General features: G+C 33.5%; 1 protein-coding gene across 1 annotated transcript in view; it reads right to left on the bottom strand.

Annotated features, from left to right (window-relative positions):
- Positions 1 to 3,250: 3,250 nt before the first annotated feature.
- The window catches only part of trol (terribly reduced optic lobes), a 703,100-nt gene continuing 679,988 nt past the window's right edge, over positions 3,251 to 26,362 (bottom strand). Inside the window, exons 71-83 of the mRNA XM_071594907.1 lie at positions 24,929 to 24,952; positions 21,599 to 21,748; positions 18,459 to 18,686; positions 17,744 to 17,912; positions 14,837 to 14,982; positions 13,707 to 13,975; positions 12,811 to 13,100; positions 12,377 to 12,516; positions 11,440 to 11,640; positions 9,397 to 9,612; positions 8,497 to 8,644; positions 6,853 to 7,218; positions 3,251 to 3,337 (exon numbers count right to left, since the gene is read on the bottom strand). Coding sequence (XP_071451008.1) covers positions 6,900 to 7,218; positions 8,497 to 8,644; positions 9,397 to 9,612; positions 11,440 to 11,640; positions 12,377 to 12,516; positions 12,811 to 13,100; positions 13,707 to 13,975; positions 14,837 to 14,982; positions 17,744 to 17,912; positions 18,459 to 18,686; positions 21,599 to 21,748; positions 24,929 to 24,952 — 2,300 coding nt within the window. The 3' untranslated portion in view covers positions 3,251 to 3,337; positions 6,853 to 6,899. The remainder of the gene's footprint in view (positions 3,338 to 6,852; positions 7,219 to 8,496; positions 8,645 to 9,396; positions 9,613 to 11,439; positions 11,641 to 12,376; positions 12,517 to 12,810; positions 13,101 to 13,706; positions 13,976 to 14,836; positions 14,983 to 17,743; positions 17,913 to 18,458; positions 18,687 to 21,598; positions 21,749 to 24,928; positions 24,953 to 26,362) is intronic.

Consider the following 26,362-nt stretch of genomic DNA (forward strand, 5'->3'; position numbering starts at 1 on the left):
CAATAGTGAAGAAAAAATTAATTGGAAGTAAGAATAACTCCAAAATAGCCAAACAAATTTCCTTAAATTACTGTATTTCATTGAGTATAAACATATCCGAAATCAATGAATAGTATTCAGTGCTTTTGCACACTAAAAGAATCCTCTCCTGCTTCTTTTGTTAGCGAATGAGAATTAAGAAATGAATATACAACATAGAGTAAACAGTTTTATCAAGCTAAAAAATTATGTACTTTATTTATAAAACTTACTTCATTTTAGATCTCAAAATAACTCTTAAACTTGAGGAATTGAATCAAAAATCAGTACTTTAGCCCTATATTACACATTAAATGTAATTGAAAGCCCACCCAGAATATAAAAAGTGACTTCGATGTAAATTATTTTTTTTGATAAGACTGCATGAAAAATTTAGCATATATCCTCTTAACATATAAAAATTAAAGATCAAGAACACCTCTCTCATTACAATAAATAACTATCTCCAGAAATTAAAAAAAAATCATTTCAATCAATGTAGTTTTCAGTGACAAAGCCAAAAGACACCAAGTTGGTTTAGATACCACTCTTCCAGAGTACAACCATGATAAGAAATTAGTTTCTGTATGTTACTAGGTAGTAGTAGTAGTTTTGAGGGGAGGCGACCGACAGCTAAGGTCATTTGCGCCATAGGGGATGGATAGGAAAGGATGAAGGGTGGAGAGAAACCCGGCGTCGGCAATAGCCTACTCTTTACGAAAGGCGCCAAGGGGTCCGCAGTTTAACGTCCCATCCGACGGACGGCGTACTCACTCAAAGTGCCCTCCACAAAGCACCTCAAGTAGGGATCGAGATACCTCTGAAAAATATTCAACACCGCCGGGATTTGAACCCGCGCCCTCATGGTGGGAAGTCAGTACGTTAGCCCCATGTTACTAGGGCTCCCTGTTATATAGTGAGAATGAAAAAACTCAATTTTTATCCAATTCCTTCATTTCTTTACCCATGTTAATAATAATGGAGAATTTCACTTGAAAAAAATAGCTATGCACAGCTTAGTGAAAGCAAAAGATCTCACATCTAAATGTTAATGCTCTTACACCAAGGCAACATTTCTCTTGAAGCAATCTTTTGTATCCCATCCCCATGGCAAATTATCTTGTTCCATTGAAGTTCTAAAGAATAATATATCCATGAATATTCAGCCTCATACTTAGAAAATCTGCATATCTAAGTAAATCTGTGATTTAAGATATTTACAATTATATTCTTGATCTGAGTAACTTTCTCGGGTTATTCCAGAGTTAAACCTGGGGATGTAAGATGGAAAAGTTTCACTTGGTCAGAAGTAATTGTGGCTTTTAGTAAGCATTGTCAATGCTGAGGTCAAAAATATGAAGTATATGTAGGTCTTAATAGTGCACCAAGAGCAATGATCCAAAGCAGGATCACATAGCTAAGAATCCTAAAGTAGACCACCTCATTTCTATCTAACTAAAAGTAAATTGGTACATAACATTGGATTGGCTTCTCCAATCAGTAATTCAATTCCCTCAACCCTCCAAAATGGCTATTTCAAACAAGTATTCATATAATTCAAATTTTTACAATGTATTTGCAGATTTTATTGTCTCTTCAGTTGATTTTCCATGCTTTTGGACATGTACAGTAAAATAGATTAAATTCAATGACACGGAAAGACACTGAATGGTAACAGGTATTAACAGTTAACTTTTCAATAATGTATTGTAGTTTCACAGATATAGCTTACAAAATCACCAACTCTGTTTACCAACAAATGTTAGTATTAAAAATTCCCTTCAATTTTAATTAGGGCTATGATAAGAAATAAACAACTGGAATCAAGAATTTTGTTACACTCAGAAAACATAGTCTGTAAAAAAATTCTTGCCGTGTTTTTAGTCATGGCTGACTTACACTCTATACCTACAGTGACAAGGCTGCAATCATAATTATTTTTACATTAAAATTAAAATTAAGAACAGCAGTTTTATTTGACACACTAAAGCATATAATAAAGGGTGTGGCATTAAAATTAAGGGGAACAGGGACATTGCTCATACCCCTCTATTCAAAAACTGTAGCACCATGCATCAGAACAAGAACACATTTTAATGTGTACAAAATTAGGACTTTCTTACAGAATAAAAAAAATTAGAAATGTATTAGTACAACACTTACTCACTTCTTCAGTAAATATAACAAAAGGTAGACTTCAATCTGAAAAATGCTGAAGGAATGGTGATGCTCGAAACTGGCAGTGCAAAATGAATTAAACATACAATAGCCTCTAACTTCTAAAAACTATAAACAATTACTCATAGCACCTTTGTGTGTGGATCCTGAAACAAAAGGACCAGAATTTATGGCAGTACAAATGAAACCACTCCATGCATGAAAAAAACTCAACGTTTGTCATAGACAAACCAAGAAATTATGGGAAGGCACCGTGATCTGCAAAATGCTTGGGCAATATGAATCCAACACACAACAGTTTCAAGTATGTCACACACTGGGGCATGCAAATCTGTGGCAAGTCTTGCTTCTTCGTTATGTCGGATTGAAATGACTTGCAAATTAATTATCGTCCACCTCACAAACATAATTCTTCAAAAACACTCCTGGTGTCACTCACTTTATGGACATATTCTCTTCCAATCTTTGTACAAAATATCTTACCTTAACAATAGAAATTCAAGAATATTTTAACCATAACTTTACATTTTGTAAGAAACAGCTGATTTTCGTGCGTTTACTCAAAGGAAGACTAGTAACATTTTTTTTTTTGAACAGCTACATTTCTTTTCACCGTCACAATCAATTGATAAAGTTGTAACTTCATAGCAGCACAGAAAAAAGCTGGTAAAAATCGAGGACAAATGAAATGGAACTGCCTCCTGAACAATGATGCCTCAGGAACATGAGTCGGAGAGACTAAGACACACGCATATCCAAGAAACAGCAGTTGAGCTCCTTACACAAATGTTCGATAAGATGAAATTAGATCACTAAGAGTCTTTTGGCAGTGGGAATAAAGGTTGAACTATAATTTTGATGAGCAGAATAGCAGTCATTCACTGCAGAATAACATGGGGGGAAGATATGCCTTAAAAATGGCAGTTGTGACAGTGAAGAGGAAAAGTGAAGTCTCTATGGCATCCATGTTCAAGCATTTTTCCATGGCTAGTACTTTAGTTATTAACTTTACACTGTACTCCACATTCATTTTAAAAAATCCATATAAAATTGGGCCATGGATGAACTTCACAGTGCTCTATCCAGTCCTTCCAATACATCATTGATGTCATAATCATCAGCAGTCTCATCATCACCCCTGCTAAGAAAAGAGAAAAAAATATATCAATTAGGTGCTCAGAATGAAATCAATGGAAAAAAGGCATCTTGTAATAATTGACATGAATTGAAATTTTATGCCACTTTAAAATTGAACATACAATGGTGTTGAAACTTTAAATACCATTTTAGTGAGTTATTATTTTAAATATAGAGCATGTAATACCCCCTTAATAAAAATTGTTGCATCTAAAATGAAGATGAATTCCCACCAGCTGTTGAATTTTGCTCACAACAAAAGCTAAGCAAGAAATTATTTTCTGCATGATTGCTTATACTGTGAATAAACTAGGAAAAAGATTAATTTTACTTTGCATAATAATGCTAAGTAGCCATTTATTGAAATATACCATTTGAAAAAAGGTATTGAAATGCAATATCAAATTATTTTTCTCAACATTATACTTCACAGAAGTGCAGTAAAGTAAATGCCTAGCTAAATATTTGACTAAATGCATGCACTTCAGGCTCAGAAGTATATTTTTAAATACATAAAATAATTTGATTAAAATGAAAATACATCATATACCTTTGGTTTCATAGTATCCAGTAATAATGCCTGTAGTTCTCATTAATCATTCAGTCATAGCTTAGTTCATTTTTTAGATATGCATTTAATGGGAGTTATAATAACTAATTAATCATAGCTATGCATGAATCAAATACCAAAAATAACCACCCTTTAATGATCATTTGAATATATCTGAGGCAACGTTTATGGTTTTATCTTATCCTATTAACACTTGAAAATACAGTCCACTCACCATCATGAATATTCCAAGCTTTCATAACATTTGCATTAAAACAATGCATTAAGTACCTAATAAACTCCTCACAGCAACGTACGCTAATGATATTGGAAAATAAATTAAGCTCTGTCTCAAATGTAATACATGGTATGGTTTTGGTAATTTTGCCAATCACTTGATCATCAGTCAAAATGATTGACTCTCTTAGTTCCAGTTCAATTCAACTACTTAACTTCTAATGCTTTTAATTAACAAACAACTAATGGCAATAAGGAGATTAAATAATATGGTATCAGAAAAATATTTTTCTATATTTCGGAAAAGGTTGATTCCCATTGGCTGCCAAGAAAGAGCCAATCAGAGAGCTTCCCGGCCAGCCAGCATCTCCTATATATCGTGGCCAAATTGCAACGCATATCACTTCAATCTGAAGACGCCTCCAGGACTGGAGGCGAAACAGTAGTTCATCAACTCACCTACAGGACAGTAATTCCCGGAAACAGCATGAATTCATCCAATAGATGTCGCAGAAGCCTAAGGATTAATTATTATTGGTTCCAGAAGTGGTATCAAAGGAAATTATTGCTTACTGGTCATTTCTGTAGTTAGGCACTAGTATAGAATGTGAGATTTCTCATTTTCTTCTTTGCACCATCATCTACATGTAAGCATGTATAAGACCAAAGGATATTAATATCCCTCTTCATTTGATAGCAACTATCACAGTCACTGGTCCACTTAGCTCTCACCGATAGCTAGAGGCTTATTTACAAGAAGGGGTGAGTCCCAAATGTGAAGTTTAATGAAGCTGTCACAAGAATATGTGGTGTACAAGATCCTGAAATTCTGGCATATTATCCACTATCCTTGCAGGAGTAACATATAGGATGATAGTAATAGTGCCTGATATCTCTGAGTATATCACATATCCAGCAAGCTTTCTTTTCACACCATAGCTTCAGGTTCCAGCTCAAGATTCAACTTGAGATTGAAAATTTGAGTTGAAATGCTAAAAGTGATAAAAATAGCCGAGGTTGATCAATATCCAAAACTTAAAAACATAAATGTTGCACTATAATGTGCAGTTAGCTGATTACTCCATTAAAAGTTACTGTTGCGGCATCTCTTGCAGTTTCTTAGAATTTGACAAATGATGAAATCCAGATGGATCCCAATGGATTCAAAATATTTCTTTATAAGTAGGTAGCAACCATTTTGAACAACCTAATTGCACATTTATAAAGGTAGAATTCAAATATCAAGTAATTCATAATAAAGGTAGTTAATTCTTGACAATTTGAAACACCTTGAGACATAAGATGCATCAGAAAAATAAGAACCCTATGTAGTCTGCTGATGATTAAAAAGTGTGGTACTAGTTACTTGCCTGCATTCCTCAGAATGACAATTTGGGAGTTTTATATTATTTTTAACACTTTTTTTGAGTACTTGTACAGTTTCTGACTGGCATTTTCAAGAAATAAGCCTCTAGAACCTACCTATAGCCTGGCTAGCTTTAAGATAGGCTCTGATGCAACTATATTGTAGGTACATCTCATCATGCAAAAAATATTTATAAATTTTCAGAACTTTAATAATTGAAAAAAAAATGTTTCCAGAATTTAACTCAATCTAAAGAGTGTGTCTTAAATAAATGAAGAATTGGAGAGGTTCGGTGATATAAGAAATATTCTTTCTTATTGGATGTGGCATATTCCTGTTTTTAAAGGTATTTAAATCAAGATTTTTTATGGTGATATAATTAATTTGAAAATAATTTTTAAATTTTGCATTAATATAAAACAAACAATGGATTTTTGGGTAGGAATACGTATTATTTCAAAAGGATTAGAAGTTTTCTTTATTTTTATGAGTTTTCTACATTATTTAGGGAAATAGTTTATTATGGAAATTAGTTAGTGGCATTTATTCATTAGTTAACACAACAAAAGCCAGACGAAAGAAGTTTAACTTCAGCATTTTAGATTTATTTATAAGAACAAAGCTGGCTTTATCCATTTAATGTTCTAATAAATAAAAGTTAGAGCATGTTTACATTTTAAGACTATTCGCACAGTAGAGAACTTGCCGTAACATATTATAAAATCTGAAGAAATATTATTCTCAGATAACTTGGACTGTGAGCAAATATTAGCAATGCTTGGAATCATTAAAGCTTTAACCCAAACTGTGAAAATTTGATCTCATAAGTTCTTACACTGGACATATTACTAATGCCATATTTTAATTTCAATTAATATGCATAACTCAGCATGGGCAACTGATTACTTGGAAGCAATTTGGTGAGCAGTGGGTACAACTAGTAGATAACTTATATTTACTTTCTGAAAGAAATGGAATTTCTACTATAAAGAGGAGAGACTTTCATGCAATGAGCATATTATTTGATAACAATGAAGTATAATTAATTTTTAAAATGCACAATCAAAATGGATACGTATTATGTGATTGGTGAATTGAAAACTTACAGATGCGGCTTAGAAGCAAGTAAGATATAAACAATCCAGATGAATAAATTAAAACATCTATCAAAAAGTTGAATGCTAGCCAATAACAAAGTAAAGGCATGCTGCTAAACTAAGTTATCTGATTGAAGAGATAAATAAGCAGCTAAGGTGCTACTAAACAAGTGGACAGCACAATGTGCAGATTAGTGCTTTGATCAAGTCAAATAAATCTAACAAGAGACACTGAAACATATATAAAGGAATGAACACAAAAATATCACCTTTGAAGGCTCACCACCTCAATTTCATTGCACAGATGGGTAACCCATCACCAGAGTTTAGCTTGTAGAAGATGGTGCGTGCTCTTGATAAACCACTTCCGTGGCGCTAGAGATTTTGGGGGGATAAAAGTCACAGAGGGGAGGGACGTAGATGTCAAGAATGGAATGGTGATGAGCACCATAACAAGGAGTAAGGAACCATTGACAGTACAGCTGCTTGAAGTTGATGCTACAGCAGGTGCACCCCTGACACTGGAGCCAACCTCAAAGGAAGTATCACCAAAGCTTCCAAAGCCACCATTACCTTTGGCAGTGGTAGTCCCACCACTTTGGTGAAAAACCAAAGACGAAGGCACCCACCATACTCTTTGATATGATAGGGAGGAGGGTCAAGGTTCCACGGAGGGTATTTCCAACACAATGCAGAGAGTAAAAGGTTCAAAATTGATAAACAAAGTGTAATGTAGAAGAAGAAAAAAAACAAAATGGAATTAAAAATAATGATAGCAAGGATTTAGGCATCAAAGGTTGAATTCCATCACAGTTGAGTTTTTGAGGAGATGTAGCATCGAGGAGGTAGCAGAAAGAAAGAGAAAAGAAGGAAAAGGACCTCATGAATATCCATTATGGAACAAGGAAAAACTAATCATACTCATCACTTTAATTTAGGAAAAAAACATTGGCACCTATACTCAATCTAACTGAGTAAGTACTCTAGTGAATTTTCTTCCCATCTTCAGTCATTTGCCTTCCTCTAATTATGTCTTTAGTGACATGGAAGTTAATTAAGGACAAATATGAAGTCCTGGCATTGGTTGAACAAGAAACTCAGGACCTAATATACCATTGTAAAATATAGGTATTACTTAAAAATTCAACTACATCAGTGAATAATGTTAGAGTTCAAGTTGGGAGAATTCTCAATAAAATATTTGCCAACTTTGATCAATACTTTTAATTTCCAGGTAATTCTGTTATACAGGGTGCTGCAACATAACTTCCTTTATTAAAGCAATTTTGCTTTATAAAGAAGGAAGCTATGTTGCCACACCCTGTATACATGAACATATTCTTTCTACTAGGTACTTTCCTGAGGAATTATTGGAAGAGTCAGCAGAAAATTTGATTGATAACAAATGTAATTGCTTACTTTACACAGGATGTGGAGATGATATTTCATACTCTATCATAAACATTTCCTTAGGAAATTCTAACAGGAACACTCTATCCAAATATCCATGAGGAGATAATTTCCTTAATTGGACCTTTTTATCAAAATAATTTATTAGACATAGTGGTTAAACTATAGAATATAAAGTGAGGACTCAATGTGGCTATTACTATGAAAAGAAAATGAAGATGTATCCAAGAGAATGACTTAATTAATCTTCATGGAAAGTCTATAGGAATCATGCCACCTTGCAGAGTCTCATCTTACAGATGATGATTTTCTCAAGAAACACTTCATACATGACAACCATTATTCCACATGAAAATTATATTCAGATCATCAAGTTGCAAATAGTTCATAACTATCTCAATAGCAGAGAACAAGTTTATCACCAACTGAATAGCAAAATTATCATTTAATGTAAGAAAAGAAATCTGCAACCTGAAAGAGAAAAGAGAACACAAAGTACTCACTTTGAGCATGGGTGTGCATTCACTCCTGACAAGGCCTCCTCTCTTAAGTTGAGAGGACCTGAGTTCTGGATGTCAATTGAATGAATACAGCCAGAAAATCCATCAATGTGCTTTCCACCAGTCATCAGTCGAGCATTTGGAACACCACCTGTAAACGAATAAAACATTTAGACTTTGTCAATCCCTCCAATGGTAGCTGGTAAGTTGTGTGAGGAGGTTTACCCTCTACAGATCAATGCAGGTGTATTCAATTATTGATCAAATACAAAACACTACTTTTATTTGAAATACATAAGCAAAATTTTTTTAAGAACTAGCAATAAAATAAAGTTTTCTCTAGCACACATCTCAGGTAGTGACTTTTTTGCAGCTTTTATTGAGGTAAACAAATTCTGATGTGGCTCAGAGGATGGTTTTCAATGAGCTAAGTTTGAAAATTATATTGGAGCTGATCGTTACGTTGGTTCGGCTGTACTTTTTTTTAAGTAGTCTAACATTTTGACCTCGGTACGACAGCTGTAAAGCATGATATTAAATGGCATAATCCTAATTGAACTGGTTACACCATGGTAAAATCATAATTTAGTTAGCATCTCTATCAGAGCAAACAAAAGTAGTGTGGAACTATTTCTATCAAACTTGAACACTCAGCCCTTAATCTGCAAAAAGTTAAATCCCTTTTGATTTAAATTGTGACTACTAAGCATTATTTACATTGATACCATAAGGTCTTTTGATGAAAGACATCTGAAATTGGAAATTTAGCGTAGCTGCCTCAATCTGATTGACATTTGTATTACAATATTAAATCTAATATTTTATTCGATATATTAGTATTCACCAGCAAGAATTACCAGAAATTAAACATATAAATATGATAAAATAACTTTTAAAACATACCAAGGTATATGTTGCCAGCTGTATTAAGCATAGCTAGGAATCCTTGGCTCTTCCCAATCTCCACTTCAGTTCCATCCAGCTCAATACTTCCATCTTTTCCTTCACGGTGGAATACAGCACGATGACGCTTACCATCATCCACTCGGGTCTGAGTCAGCGCTATTAATGCTGGGCCGGAACCCATTTCATAACTAAATTCTAAGTGACCATCAACCACTACAGGAGAGAAAATATATTTAAAAATTAGTACTAGGGATGTAGTCAGGGTTTGGGGGTCAGATCCTATAAAATCCTAAAATGAAATCATTATATCTCAAATTCTAATTGAGTGAATTTCATACGCACTGCACCTTGAGAGTGACAATGGGCCATAATTGCCTCTACTTTTGTTTAATGTCAACACAAATAATTAAATATGCAGATGGAAGACAAAAATCAGAGCATGCTCTTGTTTCATTTTGAATTCATAAGCTAGAAAACTTTCATAATCATAACACAGTATTACAGTCACAGATGTCGGTCAGTGACTTAGAGTCACAAATGAATGCTGGAAAGGGGATTAGTGACATTATTTACCATAAAAAGTTATCATCCCATGTCAATAAGCCAAAATTTCACATATCTAAATACTATTACTTATTATGGGGCTGCAGTAAGTCCATCTATGATATACACCAAATCATGGAGATGACTTATGAAGCAAGAAAAAGCTGGCTTTCTTAAATGCTTTGGAGGTTTAAAGAAAATTTGACCATACTGGATACTTGTTTGTTTCTACTACACACATAGGAAACTGCAAATGGCTTTGTAAATTTCTTCAATCTATAATCTGATTTCTATGATCACCCATTTTTAATGAAATATTATTTTGGGTTAATAATAATGAAAGATAAATGGAGGTTAACCTCTATCTGGAATTAATGATGATGGAACTATAGAAATGGCTGGTATTTTACACATTTACAACACTGCTAAATACCAATATGAAATCACAACAAATTAAAATAATTCTTAACATATCTTCAAATTGCTGGATAAGTTTTCACAAAATACATGTTAAAGTTTTATACATATGGAAGTATTAAATAATTGCAAATGTAACAAATAAATGAATTGCTAGTGCAAACATTCATTAAAAAGTAAAAAGAGTATTTTATATCATTCTGGTTGATATTAAGTATGCACTATTCATTAATTCAATGTCGCAAAAATGCAACATTTTTCCTTCAATGAAAAAGGTGAAAATTTTGAAATGCATAATGTATATATTTTGCATGAAAGAAGTTCCACTATGCTAAACAATTGAGAAAAATCAATTCACAATGGTTTGGGCAGGAATGGGTTGATGAAATATTTTAGGAACGTTGATTCAACAGGCCTTATTCTCCAGCAATTTAGTATGTTTAAGTAATTTTCATTAATATCATCCTATTTTGCTATTTTTCTACTGAATATAAAAAAGCATAATATGGGTAACCTTTGGGCTTATAATAGCAAGTGCAAAAATACAAGTATGAAAAATGATATACTGTATTCCTATTTACAAATTATACTGAAACAAAATTAAAAAGGTAATAATATTGATACATCATGAGCCAATATTTAGGAGCCATGAGATCTTCAGGAGTTAGATTACAACATCATATTAATTCATGAACAACTAAAACTTTTTTGAACATTTGAGAAGAAAAAAGAGTGTCCATGATACATCCAATAAAAATTAAATTTAAATGGAAAATTAATTTTGAAATTGATCAAGGGAACTGCTGGTAGCTTCCAGTCTTTTCTTGCAATAGGATATCTAGAATTGTTGCAGGAATAACTTTTTGCCATTCCAAAGCAAATAACTTGAATATGAAATTAATATAATTACTCTTAATTGCTCAATAAAGAAGAGTTTTCAGTAGTTACACTAATTGAGTTCAATCCAATTTTTAGTCATGATGAGATACTTGAGAAGAGGGAAATACAGCAGGGAAAATTTATACAACCACAAGAACATATAAGTAATTTACTTATGTACAAACATAAAATACAGCATACCTGCAATTGAAATAAAATCGTGCCCTTGACCATTAGTCTCCGGGGTCTGACCATGCCAAAAGATGATTCCATCTGAAGATGTTGTGGAGAATTCTATGATGATGGATTCTAATTCACTGGAAGACTTGTGTGGAAGAAGGTCAGTGCTCAGTTCAAGATAACCGTCACCTTGGAAGCCCACTGACTCACTAAAGTCAACTCCTGAAAAAAAATATAGTTTGAAAATTAAACTTCATGTATTAAAAAGCTTGACCTAAGCATCAAATCAGAATTAGGAGAGATATTTTTGGTCAACTACTCTTCATCATCAGACAGTGGCAGTGCCATTTTTTTATATTTAACAAAAGTATGAGAATCTTCACCATGAGAAATAAGGTAATACTTTAATTTATCCGATAGCAATTTTCACATATTGCACTTTGATAAGAAAGCAGAGTAGTGATGAAGGCTAACGCCAATGGTTTTTCAAGATTACATGAAATTCCCATTGTTATTTATTGCTCACTACAGTTGCTAAAGGTTGAATTAGATATTAAATGCATAGATTGGAGACAAAAATTAGAGCCTCCTTATGTTATGTAAATAGGAAAAAAGTTTTTTATGGTTGGATATCAGAAGATCCAAAGAAATGAGCACATAATTGTAAAAATATGTAGAGGTTGCTGAGGACATGACTCAAACTCTTCCATGGGATTCATGAGAGCCAAAATTTCAATATATACATTTATTTCAGCAAATTCTCTTCTAAAACTAAAGAACTGGCAATTATACTCAGTAAAGGTGTCAACTCAGACCTTACTATCCCATGCAGATCTGTAATTGGATTTCATTTTAATAATTGAGATATATACTCATACAAGGTAACTGAATTTTGTGAAATAGGGCTTTTTGTCAACTGAATCCATACAAATGTAATAGAAGAATGTGAATAACTTACTTTGATCACAGTTCTTTCCTCCATAACCTAATGAGCATACACAGTGATAAATGCTAGGTGATGATGATATGCAGGTACCACCATTCTGGCAGGGCCTTAGTGAATCACACACACTGTCTGAATTTTCACAATTACGCCCACTGCAAATCAAAGTAAATATGTAAGTGCATAAACCAAGAAAACAGTGAAATTTGCAGCTCAAGTTAAAATACAAAGGACCATACAATGTCGTATAGTAATTAATATTACTTTTATTTTTGTTAAAATAATGCATTATTTGCTACAGAAATTCCATGAAATTTTGAACAAATATTTTACCAAATCATACATGTTATTGGTTATCCAATGGCATTAAAAATAGTAGTAAGTAGCTAAGTAGCTGCATCTTTAGAGCGCACAATGAAACATTAAAATCAAATGGATTGTGATCTTACCGGAACCCAATAGAACAGTGACACTCGTAGTCATTAGGGTTGTGAGCTGAAGGTATGCAGATTGCATCATTTTGGCAAGGGGCACTCTCGCATGGATTTTTGTTGGCCCTGGAGCTGGGGAATATCTCATTGCCATGATCTGTTGCATGAGTGTGCCTGGCTTCTTCTTCAGTGGCAATTCTGTTTCTCAGGCCGTCGTCAACATTTCTACTTACTTCGCTGCACTCTCCAACATTTGCTGACTCCACTACTGACTGGATTAAATCCAACTCCACACCAGATGCCTTAACCTGAAGAAAATAAAATATACCCACTTCAAGAAGATAATACAGATAAGGCACATCTCATCCAAGTGATTAGTTAATCGAGTGTGTCACTTCATCAAATGCTTTCATATTGGACAGGGCCAAAACTGATCAAAATTGTACTGCAAAAATATTAACAAAAATTGAGTTTCTTTCTTATAATTTCCAGGTTAAATCCTTATTTTACTGCAGATTTTTTCAGAGCAATAATCAGATTAGATCAGGATGTGAATTTCCAGTATGAAGCTCCATATAAAAATGCTACAGTGGAATGCCAGAGATGACCAGTAGTAGATTACTTATTTTGGTGCAATATCCCTTGCAAGGGGGATAAAACTATAACAAACAATACCTTAGATTTCCCACAAAAAATAATGGAAGTATGTTACATCAATACATGTTAATCCTTTTGAAACAAGTTATTTTACATAAAGTTCTTAGATAAAATGATTATCAATCAACTTGTCTATCAGTGCACATTTTAGTACCAACTATGAATTCCACAACCACTCTATTCTCTCATAAAAGTAAAGAAAAAATAGGAGGCAGCATTATAAAGATGATATTTTTACAACATTAAAGATTGCTTACCTCTGAGATACAGCCGTCAAAAGTTGCAACATGGCCACGACTATTTTCAGGAAGTCCTACACCTGGGGATATCTTCACCTTCTCCCTGTTATAACCACCAATATACAATGGAGTCTTGAGGTTAAGGCCTCTTGTTGGCCCTGGTGACTTTCCTAGAACAGTCTCTTCCCCATCCACCGAAAGGAAACCTTCACGACCATCACGACCAGCAACAATTGACACCCATCGATCTAACTCCAACTCTTTGTTACTCCTCAATACAGCTGTACCTATTTCAAGTAATTGTGAATAGCTCAAGTAAACTATTACATTTATCAACAAGATAAGGCATATCTTATGCTATCAAATCTTACACATACATATTTACATACATACACATCTACAACTAGGGGTTTCCATATCAGAGAAAAATAAACTACAAGAATAATTAATAAAATGAAACATGTATGATCAAAACAACAAGGGAAGTGATCAGCCAATTAAAGCTAGTCATTAGTCATAGTTAGGATGCCCCATTTAAAAAAAATCAAGTCCCAGGAATATAGCTTCAGAGCCTCTTTAGAATTAAAACATGTCCGATTTAACTATGACTGTAAGGGAATTAATTAATAGACTTTCATTTTTTAAATTATGCACTGAATTTCTGTTAATGTTGGCCCTTATATTACATCTAATTCCTATCAATCCACTCTCCAAACCAAAATGATTCATTTCAAGAAAATTCGAAGGTGAGCAATTAGATGGGATGTAAATACATGTAACTCTTTAATTCTCTCAGTTAAAAAAAATGTATTCATCGATTGTATAATGATGGCACCCATCTCAAGAAATAAAAATGAATTGCTTATGTGTTCTAAAAGCTCTGCAAATACATATTTCATTTTATTCACACTGTGTCTCAAATTCAGTCTAATGATCTTCAAAATTATTATTGGACTCAAAGAATATTTCATATCAAAGGGAAGGAAATTAATTCCAATTCTTGCTTAGAAAACAATCTCAAGACACTTAAGTAAAACATCATTTAAGATATCAAATGTGCAAGGATTAAAATGGATACATTTTTAACAGTAAGATGTTGAATTGTAGATTTTTCACTCATAGTTATTGAAAGGTAAACTTTGACTTACCAGATCCTACATCATAGCGGAACTCAATGTGACTATCATTTATGGCCAGTGATGTGAAGTCACCCTTCCCATCTTCAGATTGTGCACAGTAGAGTAATAATCCATTTTTCAATTGGTGTGGCTTAACTTGGAGATTTAGCTTCAGCCTAAAAATTGGGTGAAAAGACAAAATGTATACTTTCCAAATGCTTGAGAACACATACCTTATGCTGAAATAATTAAATCTTAAAAGGAATTCTTAAATAGAAACAACAAATTTTATCTAGTTCAAATAATGATAATAAGAAGTTATGAACACTAATTCTGATTATGGGCTTCTAAAGAAGGGAGTAAACAGGAGTTCATTTGAGAGTTGTGGTCCATTACTAATAATGATGGCATTTTCTGAACTTCAAGGGGCTGTCAGCATAACTTGACCCCCTCAAAATGCAAACTTTCTTAAATTAGATAAAGAAAATACTGATTTTGGGCTACTCAAATATGTGAAAATATTCACTAAATGCAAAAAGAATCCTCTTGGTAAAATATCGATACTTGAGAAGGCAGATGTATCATTGGATGAAAAATAGATGTTTTTCCCTATGCTTCACATCACTCAGTTAAGTGACATTTCTCTCAAGTTATTGATAGGTAGCGGAATCCTGCACAAAGGAACATATGAGGAGGCTTCACGTACAGAAGGACAGCATATGGCTCATTGATCAATTCAGCAGACGGTGGCATTGCTGCTAAATAGACAGGAGCTATTTGTGCCCTCCCATTTCCATAGATTTGACCAAATATCATTCAAGATGAGATTGATTCAGGACGTAAACAGGAGTGGCTCCCGTAAAAATGATACTATTTTATCATAAAACTCTATTTTCTGTTCCATTTTCTTGTCATATTTTCATCCCCAATACACAAAGCTAAATGAAATCAGTAATAGTCTGCAATCCTAAAAACTCAAAGTTGAGGAAGAGCCTTATTCTGTGCTTAGCTCAACCAGTAGATTATTGGATTTTTTTGTCAACACTTAGCGCTACCAGGCAAACAGCTATTGCAAAAACGATAGATAAAATACTGATCAATAATGATTGAAACATACACCAGTTGAAGACCCACATCTGAAATTACTGACTTTGTAAATATGCCCACATGTCTATGGCTTTACATTGTTAATAAGGCTTCAATAAGGATTGAATAATTACTGATATCTCAAAAGAAATTCCATTGGAAACACTTCATACTGATTTCTCCAATCACATGGGCTTAGGTATTCAGATTAAGACACAATATGGTTCAGGTTCATGACAGTAGGCCAACATATGTACACATTGAAAAGGCTATTCGATCGGACATCCATAGATGAGTTCCATTTGGTTCTTTCACAGGAGTGGTGGGAAGAAGTCAACCTAGTCTCCACAGATAGTAAATGTAATGCTTTTACGAATACTTTTTAAGTACATTTCAATGCAGCTTTTCCTAAGAAACAGGTAAAACAGAGACTCCCTATAAAAAGAAAGCATTAGTTTCCTATTAATTTAATAACTGAAAGTAGAGCTCTGTGTGATGTGCATTAACAGTTGAAGTTCCATAATACTAACTCTGAAAAAGAGTAGAACAAAATGCTTAAACAATTCAAAAAGAGAGAGGCTAAAATTAATATATTTTCAGCAAAGTACTATACTGCAAAATCAATAGCAAAAATTAGATTGCAAATTGATAAAACAAAATCCCTTGGTAGCACATCTGGCCCTGATTACAAGTACATCATCTTTGATGCATATCCAATTTCTCACCTTACAAATGCATCTTTTGAGCAAGGATGTTTTCTGAACATTCTCTAACTAGCTCTTAGGATCAATACAAAAGAGAATTTACTCCCACAATGCAGGTGATTAATGTCCAATTTCCATGCTCTCAGTCTTTTATGAAGGTTTTAATAATAGAATAATGAAATTTTTGGAAAATTGGCTGTAATTTAACAATTCTCAACATGGATTGGATTTCATCCAGTTCAGTCCACTGTGTCTGCCTGTTTTTAGCTGCTGAACAATATGTTATGGTGCTAGATAAAGACTTCCTCACCATTGGGATATTTTATGACTTGGCAAAGGCAATAGCATAAATGATACATCATTCATTCAAAAACTTCAAGAGCCTAGGATCATAGGGAAACCTTTAGGCTAGAGGTAATCCTTCCTTATCATGAACAGCAAGTTTTAAGACACAAACAAATATTCACCTGAGTCAACATAGTTACACCTCTAAGCCCAAGCACATCACCATTAGTGTTACCCAGGGTTCAATTCTTCGGTCCCAACTCTTTATGATTTATATGAATGATCTCCTCAAGGATAGAGCTTTAACTATATAATTCCAATATTGCCATATCACATTGTCATGAATTAACCTGATCTTTGGAAAACCCAGATGAAATGCTTTTGATTGAGACATTTCTTTAACAGTACTTGACAGTAGTGAGCTAGATATTCCTAATATGTTTTCAATTTGACTATTTCCCAGCATGGTTGATTGGCCACCTTATATTTAATATTAAATATTTTAACTCAAAAATACCTTCAGATGGATAATTTTTTATTGGGAGGAAACCAGAAGCAATCATGAATAGTTTCCACCTTTCTTTCCCATCTAAGACTCATAAAAAAGCCAAGGATAGGAAAGTAATCTTAGGCGGGGCTACAACTTTACCATGTGAGCCCAATTAATAATATCAGCTGTAACTGACTATTTTTCAATTGGTGAGAGAGAGAGAAAAAGTGAATACCAATAGGAAATTTTAGAAAAATGAAAAAAAGAGAAAGTACGCCCATTCCCAGAACGACTGATATCTAATATTATTTGACAGCAAATTACTGTATATAACACTCCAATAGAATGAATAGCAATGATTCAATACATTACCTTTTCAAAGCCTTTGGTGTGGGATAAGCAACATAACCACCATCAGCAGCAAATTCTGGTTGCCGAACCACTAGATCTTCCTCACAGCGCTGTCCTTTCTTGCCCATTGGACATAGACACTTGAGTCCTCCTTCTTCATTCACACAAGTACCACCATTATGGCAAGCACCTAATGTCAGTACAAGCAATATATGAGCACTTAGAAAAGGAATATAATTTTTACAGATCAATCAAAACACCTTTCACAGCTTCTAGACTAATGTCATAAAATTAATTATAAAATTAATACTAACATTTTTTACCTGACAGAAGTCTATTTACATTACTTGGTACATTTAACACCATAAAAATTAGATGACAAAATAAGTATTGGATAGATTTATCTGATATCTATGACCACTGATTACTAAAAACCATTTCATAAGTCTGCATATATATATCCTTATTTCAAGACCATTAGAAAATATCCAAATACTCCATAACAAGTTGCTAAGAAAATTAAGAATGGATTTCACATGACATGTGAAAAATTACATGTGAAAGGACAAAACTACACTGTTACATCTACATTTCACAGCCAAAATGTCAAATAAATTTATGCACAAAATATTGAACATTCCCAGTATTAAAAAATTTTTCATCAACTGATTTTGTAATAAAATGCTTAAGTCTCAACCAATTAAAAAAACTAAGTGAAATAAAAAATACATCATACCTGGGAAACAAGCTTCACCAACCCTTTCACAGCGGTCACCAGAGTATCCTGATGGGCATATGCACACAAAGCCATTGGCAGTACTGGACTCTTGACATATACCATTGTTGCGACAATGAGTTGCTTCTTCACTGGAGCAGGTATCGCATGAATTCACACCATCTCTTGAGGTTGCATCACGGACAAGTTCATGCTCTTTGGTTCCAACCACCAACCGGCTGATACATCCTGCAAGCAAGAAGCACATTAGGATTAAGTATTTAAACTTCCATCCACTCCTGGTGACTCTAGTGGATATATTCCCATATAATAGTACGTTTCACACAACTGAACGTTGGTTTGCTGAATCTGATCTTGCAAACATGTACTTGCCTAAGTATAAGTACAAATCATTTTTATGCTGAACCATGTACAAATATAGCGGAGCTGTTATTTTAGTCAAATCCAGTCTTGATGATAATCCTCTTCAGAAAGTATCTATTGAAAAATCTTTTAGGTGAGCCATGCTAAACCAAAGGCTTTAACTAAAAATGTGTCCTAAAAAATCGTATATATTTACTGCTCTCCTGACAGTGATGTAAATGTTTCTCAACCAGATGAAAAATAAAGTCTTCAGCCCAAACACTAACAGTAAAATCTAATGATGTGAGATGTGTTCAAGAAATAATGGCAATTTGAGTTATTTTGAAAGAATTTTATTTATTTGTCTATATAAATATTACCCTCTTTGAAGTAGTTCCCATTAGATATTAGACACTTATGCCACCAACTTTCCTAATCCTCGAAAAACTCCTGGAAGTTGATCTTTGGTATACCTTTTCACTCTCTTAGTGATACCATTTTAATTTCATCTATGCTGGTAAAAAATCCATCCTTTAAGGTTCTCTTTATTTTTGGGAACAGATAAATTCAAATGGGCCCAAGCCTAGTGAATATGAAGGCTGGGGCATCATTGCAGTGATATTTTGGCCCAAAAATTTATGAACAAGGAGTCAGCAGTATGAGCAGATGGATTAACATGTGGCAAAAGCCATGAATTGTTTAACTAACAACTGGTATTAATCACTCTCACTTCACCTTGGTGTTCCCTTCAATTTTAAGCCATCAGTTCAAACCTCAACCTGAGTTGTACCAAAGTCAAATTACTCCCTAATGACATTTTCATTTTGATACCTCTCTCTTAAAATTACAGCAGAGCCAATAATAAAGGTTTATTGGATCAAAATCTACAACTCCTACCTTTTCAGCAAAAAAAATTTTTGCAAATTCCCAAAGAGATTATTTTCCATGAGACTGACGTTGTACATTTTGTAAGCACCTAAAGAATTTTACTGCAAAAAATGTTTAAAGCCATTCATATCCATTAAATATTCAATGAATTTATTTTCTGCTTCCTTCAACCATTTCAATTTCCATTTCCCTCTAAAAACTATCAAGAAATACACTGAAGTAAAATCACAATGATCACACCTGAGATAAGTTGCGATCCAACCTTATGGGGTATCACATCTGGTTAAAACAAAACAACCACTTTACATTATCCAAAGAAAACTATAAATCCGAAATGAAGGAATCCATGGAAAAAAAATCAGGGAAGCTAAAAGGTCCTTCAATGATAAGTAATTTCAGAGTTTAGGAGGACACCTTAATAGCTTAACTGGCTAAAGCACTCGACCGGACATTGAGGGATCCGGGTTCGAATCCCAGTCAAGGCGAATGATTTTTACACTCTGAAATTGTTGCATTGAATGATAAAGTAATTATTAACTCATATAAGGTCACTAAAGCCTCCTGGCAGTTTATAAAGATGTATCGCAAAAAATATACTCTGACATGGTCATGCACTAAAATCTATCTGAGAAGTAAAATAGAAAAATATTTGAGAATATGATATACTCTTGCAGTATCACATGCCTAACAGAATAGATTTTACCGAGTCAGTCCCAGCATGGGTCTTTCACAGGTAAATCCATAACACTGCTCTTTTTGTCTTACTTCAGGCTATTCAAAATTCTTTCAAAGAAAAAGAGACAGTCCTCGGTCCATTCTATGAACTCTCCATAGCATTTCAAACTATTATTCACCAAATCCTATAGGAAATATTCAGTCTCATATACATCAATAGCATTGCATTAGAATTGATAATAACTTTTGTAATTATCAGGACTCAATATGTTTAATTAAAACAATGTAATATCAATGTAAGTGTACATAACTATATATACATCCCAATCAAACTATATCACCAAAAGTGTGTCTTGAGGGCTGATCTTTGGCCCTCTTTTGTTTCTTCTATACATACATAATCTATCAACCAAGATAAATAATGGCCAATTAATAATTTATGCAGATGGCACAAGCAATTTAATTACAGTCCCCTAATAAAACCCAGAATATGAAGTAAAATGTACTAAGACAGAAAAGGTAAATGGAAACTCCCAAAATATACAGTTATTGAACTTGTCCTAAACTGTCAATGCTCTTTTTAGTTGATTTCAGAAAATGATTGAGTACCCTACATCAAAGGAATGCCTTAAGAATCTACCCTTGACCCTCTTTTGTTCATCTTCTACATTAATGATCAAAAACCCTGACAGCATGAATATGAAGGATGAAATTTTTGTTAGATTCATTTAACCTTATCTTAAAGTCTGTATCCAATTTAAAAAAAACTCAGAGGTTCTCTTTTTCTGACCATGTTTACAGTGTCATGGCAAACTTCCACAATTCATGTCACAGTGATTCACATTGATCCACGAAAAAAATTATTTCAAGTTTATATTGATAAAACTTAAAATAAATGCAAAATGCATGAAATGGGTATTTTATACTATGATGTCACTTCTATAACCTAATCATTCACAGGTACACTCATATAACTGTTTCTCCTCATTGCTCACAGATGACCCTAATATTCCTCTCCCTAGGTCTGCAGCCATTTTTGCACTCACTGATTGCTCATCTACATTGCATTCATCTCTCAAGGCACTTGAGGAAATGAGGATATTCCACTACCCATACCTATCTTGGTCATCTTCGTTCCTCACCTTTCTCTTACCCTTAATAATGGATGACACAAGAGAATGTTCTTATGCATTTGAACATCCTAACATTTTAACATTCAAGCTTTCAGAACATACCAACAAATCCTTGTGTGAATCCAGCCAAACGATGTATATTTGAGAAATCAGGAACACCACCTATGTAGAGTGGTTCCTCCAAATCAAGACCTTGGAATCTTCCAGCGGCAGATCCGGTATATGGACCAGCTCCATCAACGTACATTGATCCTGCAAAAAGATGTATTATACCAATTATTAGTACATTGATGAGTAGCATAAAATACATGCACATACATGCACAGGATTTACAGTTAACCCTCAATTATCTCTCTCAGTAAAAGAATGAGTAATCATGGATGGTTGAAAAATTAGGAACTGTGAATAGCAAATGACTTAGCAAGAAATATATATATATACATTTGTATTGAGAGGGTTAGTAAGGATTAAAAATAAAAGTAAAGACAGAGAAAATCTGTGAATTTTGTTCTATCAAGAATCTAAATTTTTTTGTGAAGGAAACATAATAGCAGAAAAGGTTTGAGTAGTTAACTAAGTACTAGTTAAAATTTAAAAAATTCAGAAGTGAAACATCACAGCTTAGCACAAAAATCCACTAAAAAAATATTGAGTTTAAGAAATTTTGTTTAGAAAACCAATGAATCCATGATCTTATCAATATAATTGATCTTCACATCTGTCAGTTCTATAACTGTGCAATTCCACTAAAGGCATTTTCTATCACAAATAAGCAATACCATAATTTTCCTATAAGAGTATGTGTGCACCTGTGTTTTCATGAGTGAAATGTAAAAATTGTTATGTATGTAACATATAAATACCAACCATTAAGTGCTTGTTCCATGCTAATTGAGGAAAGAACAAGTTAATATAATGAATTTACATTATTACTTCAGGGATTATACTAACTGCTACATGATAAAGTGCATGGGAAATGGTTACCGGTGGTGGCAATAGTTATTCATTTCTAAAATAATTGATAGTAGTAGTAGTTTTTAGGGGAGGCGACCGACAGCTTTTGCGCCATAGGGGATGGACAGGAAAGGATGAAGGGTGGAGAGAAACCCGGCATCCATTGTAAATACCAAATATATGTCTCTGGGAAGCTGCTAGAGTAAGAGTAGCTGAGAACCATTCACAAAGCAAACAGCCATTTTAATTGAAGGGCCTTAAGAGTGACAGCTTGGGAATCTTCAAAACAGCACAAGAAACATATCTACCACCATAGATCCAATGTACATGCAGTAAAATTTGATTTGGGTAAGTTCATTCAGACCACTCTGAAATGTCATGTTTTGTCCAGCCACTTTGATGATGATTGATTTCACTGACATTGATGATTTCTTAAAATGGGAGAAGACTAGAAGCACATGGGTGAGAAAGTGGATCGCAAAAAGATACGTAGATTCTCAGTAGAAAAGACTGATTAAGTTCAGTTCTAACTAGATAGCATTAGTCTATGCCAACTAGCTATTGTTTGAGAGTTTTATTTAAAAGTTCAATGTCTGTAGATAGCTCTCCATGAAATCAGAACAAGTTTTTTCTCCACACAATTTTCATGAGTCATAACAAAAATTTAGCATTGAAATGTAATAGTGGGATATACAGTTGAAATAAACTTTCCTTGAATGGTGATTTTTCATTTTATGGGAACTATCAATGTATGATAGATTGTCATACAAGTGGTCTTGACCATTGCCATCAACTATCAGTCAATGAGGAAAATTTATAGCTGTTTCAAGCTCAAAAGAACCATTAGCCCCTTAAGATTTGTAAACATGATATAATACACTCACTTTTGCAAGTTGAAAGTGTTCTATGCCAATTATAAGTGATCATATATACATTTAGGATACATAAGTATCGAAAGTGAAATGGGTCTCTTTATGCTGGCATATATTTTTTTAATACTTCTGGTAAGTTGATGAAACTTACAAATTTATGACATCTCTTGTCTCAGGGGTGACTTTATGGAATTTACGAAACATATTGAAATGAAAGAAGTAACTTTGTAATGCCACATTAACTTTATTTAAAACACGACCTAGGTTTTGATGTTGGACGTCATCATCAGATCGCGTCCAACATCGAAACCTAGGTCATGTTTTAAATACAGTGTGTGCGGTATTACAAAGCTACCTCTTTCATTTCAATTACAAGTTTATTATTATGCAATGGACCCTGGGATGCAATTGATGCATCCTATTTAGGAGGGGTTTTAAGAAGTGCCTCATAATAACTATGGAAGGTTGACAGAACAAAAATCTATGGAATGAAGAATGATTTAAATGAATGATATATATAACAGTGCTTTTCCAGGAGATGTGATGTGCAGATACCAATGACAAATGTTAAATAAGAGAGCTGATGAAATTAATGATTTCAATGATCAGACAGCTAACACAATAAATATTCGGGTACATTTTAATGATTTCCTGAGAACTGTTCTTTAAAAGTATTGAACATTACTGCACTAGTTTGTTGACAAGCATAAAGGTAAGGTATCAAAGAGTTCAGAATGGTACTTGGGGAAAGAAAGAAGTGCAGCTCAGTTATTTTGTCACAATAATACAAAACTGATTTTGAAATAACTACATCTTCAAAAGAAAACTGAGCTGAAAATGCTGATACAAAGCATGTTTACAATATGTATTTATAAATTTACATGGCCTGCCGTGAAGTTCTGTAACGGACTAAAGGTAAGCCTGGGGGTATTCCCAGGGGGAATGGCAACCCATGTCAACAACAACAAATTTAGTTACAAAAAGCCTGGAGCCTGAGACACCTGACATATCTTTACGTATATATTCGCTGTTTGACACATAAAACATACTACATGGAAAATGATGGCATATTTTTCACTTTAAAACTTTTATAATCATCATTTACCACCAGTTACAGCGGTAAATTTCTTATCAAGCACAGAAATAAAACATTTCAAGCCACAAGAGGAAGAGCAGAATGGAGAACTTTTGCATAGATAATTGAGAGTTGACTGTAATTTCTTTGACTAATTGGTTCACCTATTTTTGTATTTGACAGTGTCATCATCTAGTTTACCCCTAGGGTCTTCATCTAGTAGACCATAGGTGAAAAGTGAAATGTGAGAGAGATAACTAAAATATTAATTTTCAATTCCAAAAGAAATACAATCACACATACTACATTATTTAAGAAGTGCATTAAGACATAAATAGTGGATTTATTTCAGTGGTATCTATCAAAATCAAGATCATGCCAGACACAGTAATTTCTGCATAAATTCTCGTGTGACTATGCAACCCACCTTTCCGCAGAATTAGACAGGAAAAATATCACGCAATCAACAATAAATAAATTAACATGAAGCCAATTACATCAAAATCCTTGAGACATCTACCAAATACTTACCATCTCCCTGCATCCCCTTGTAAGCTAAAATACAAGATATTAACCCTTAGAGTGCCATGCTTCTCTCAATGACTTCCTTTTTTATCAATAAATTTAACTTATATGCAAAAATGCATACTGTTATAAGTCACTACATTTTCTATATTAACAATAGAGAGGATAAAAATACACTACTCAATAAATTTCTAAGTTTCACCTCTCAGTGATAATTATTATGTCAAAGGCAAAAATTTATCATAAAACCTTAAATTTGGTAAACTGGCCTGGCAAAATTGATATATACTCATCCTTCTGGCCATTTTATATGGCACTCAAAGTGTTAAAAATGTTATTTATGCATTCAGCTGCAGGAATGACCAGAAAAAATAAATTTAGCATTAATTGATCATTTTGCCCTTGGAACAATTTACAGGTCACCCACTCGAGTATCTCTTTGATTAATTCTTTTTTGGTCATAATATACAAAGAACATAGGTATACATTTGGATTGAACAATTAGAAACTATAGAATCTCTTAAAACACTGGAGCAATTAGAAAATTGGGACTTATTAATGCTTGCATATGGAATTATTCACTGGTGTGGCTCAAAGGTTCAATTTTCTACTTTTTCAATATAATTCACTGAAATTCTCATTTACCGGCTCTTAGAGAAAATAAACTGCGCATGATAAAAATACGTAGGAGTAAGCAAAATTTGAAACCATTTTTAAATTGAGAAGGGTTTTTCAGAAATTCATCAAAATTTGTTGAAAACGCTTTGTCCAAGAAGAATATTCTTCGCTAAAAATAGAAAAATTAACGCTTAATGAAGAAATTGCAAATGGAGTATAGCTTCTGGTCTTTTCTGACTTCTCCATCCTCCATGTCACATTCTGTCTTCACTAGTTTCACCCAATCGCTCTTACTTTGCTTTGTTGATATCTAATACAATTTTAAAACATAAAATCAATATCAGACATCAGGCTAGCTGTTGTATTTATTGTATTTTTGGTTTTTAATGCACTTATTACTCAAATCTCAGTTTCTACCAATGGTTATAAATGAAATTTACTTGATAATTATCTACATGAACTAAATATTGTCTATTGTGGTTTTAACATACAAATGTCATTCTCGAGAAAATGTTAGAGAACAGCTATCAGTGGTTTATGCAGGATAAACAAAATTGTGAGAATAGGGGGTTTGAATGTGAGGAGGAAACTGGAATTACAGGCTGAAAAAACTCAATGAAATAAGGGAGCTATATTACAAAACCAGTGAAAGGTGGTTAATCTCCATGATATTTTATTTAGGCTTCAGCCTTCCAATTTCCTCACCTCCACTATCCCCTCCATAATCCCCCTACCAATCTTGGTGACCCTATATAAGACTATTGATATCCATTCTTCAACATTGTCTTGAGAATTACAAATCGTATGGAAAATTACCAATTA

This window comes from Hetaerina americana, unplaced genomic scaffold (assembly GCF_022747635.1).
Source record: "Hetaerina americana unplaced genomic scaffold, ioHetAmer1.1.p SCAF_7, whole genome shotgun sequence".
Lineage (NCBI taxonomy): Eukaryota > Metazoa > Arthropoda > Insecta > Odonata > Calopterygidae > Hetaerina > Hetaerina americana.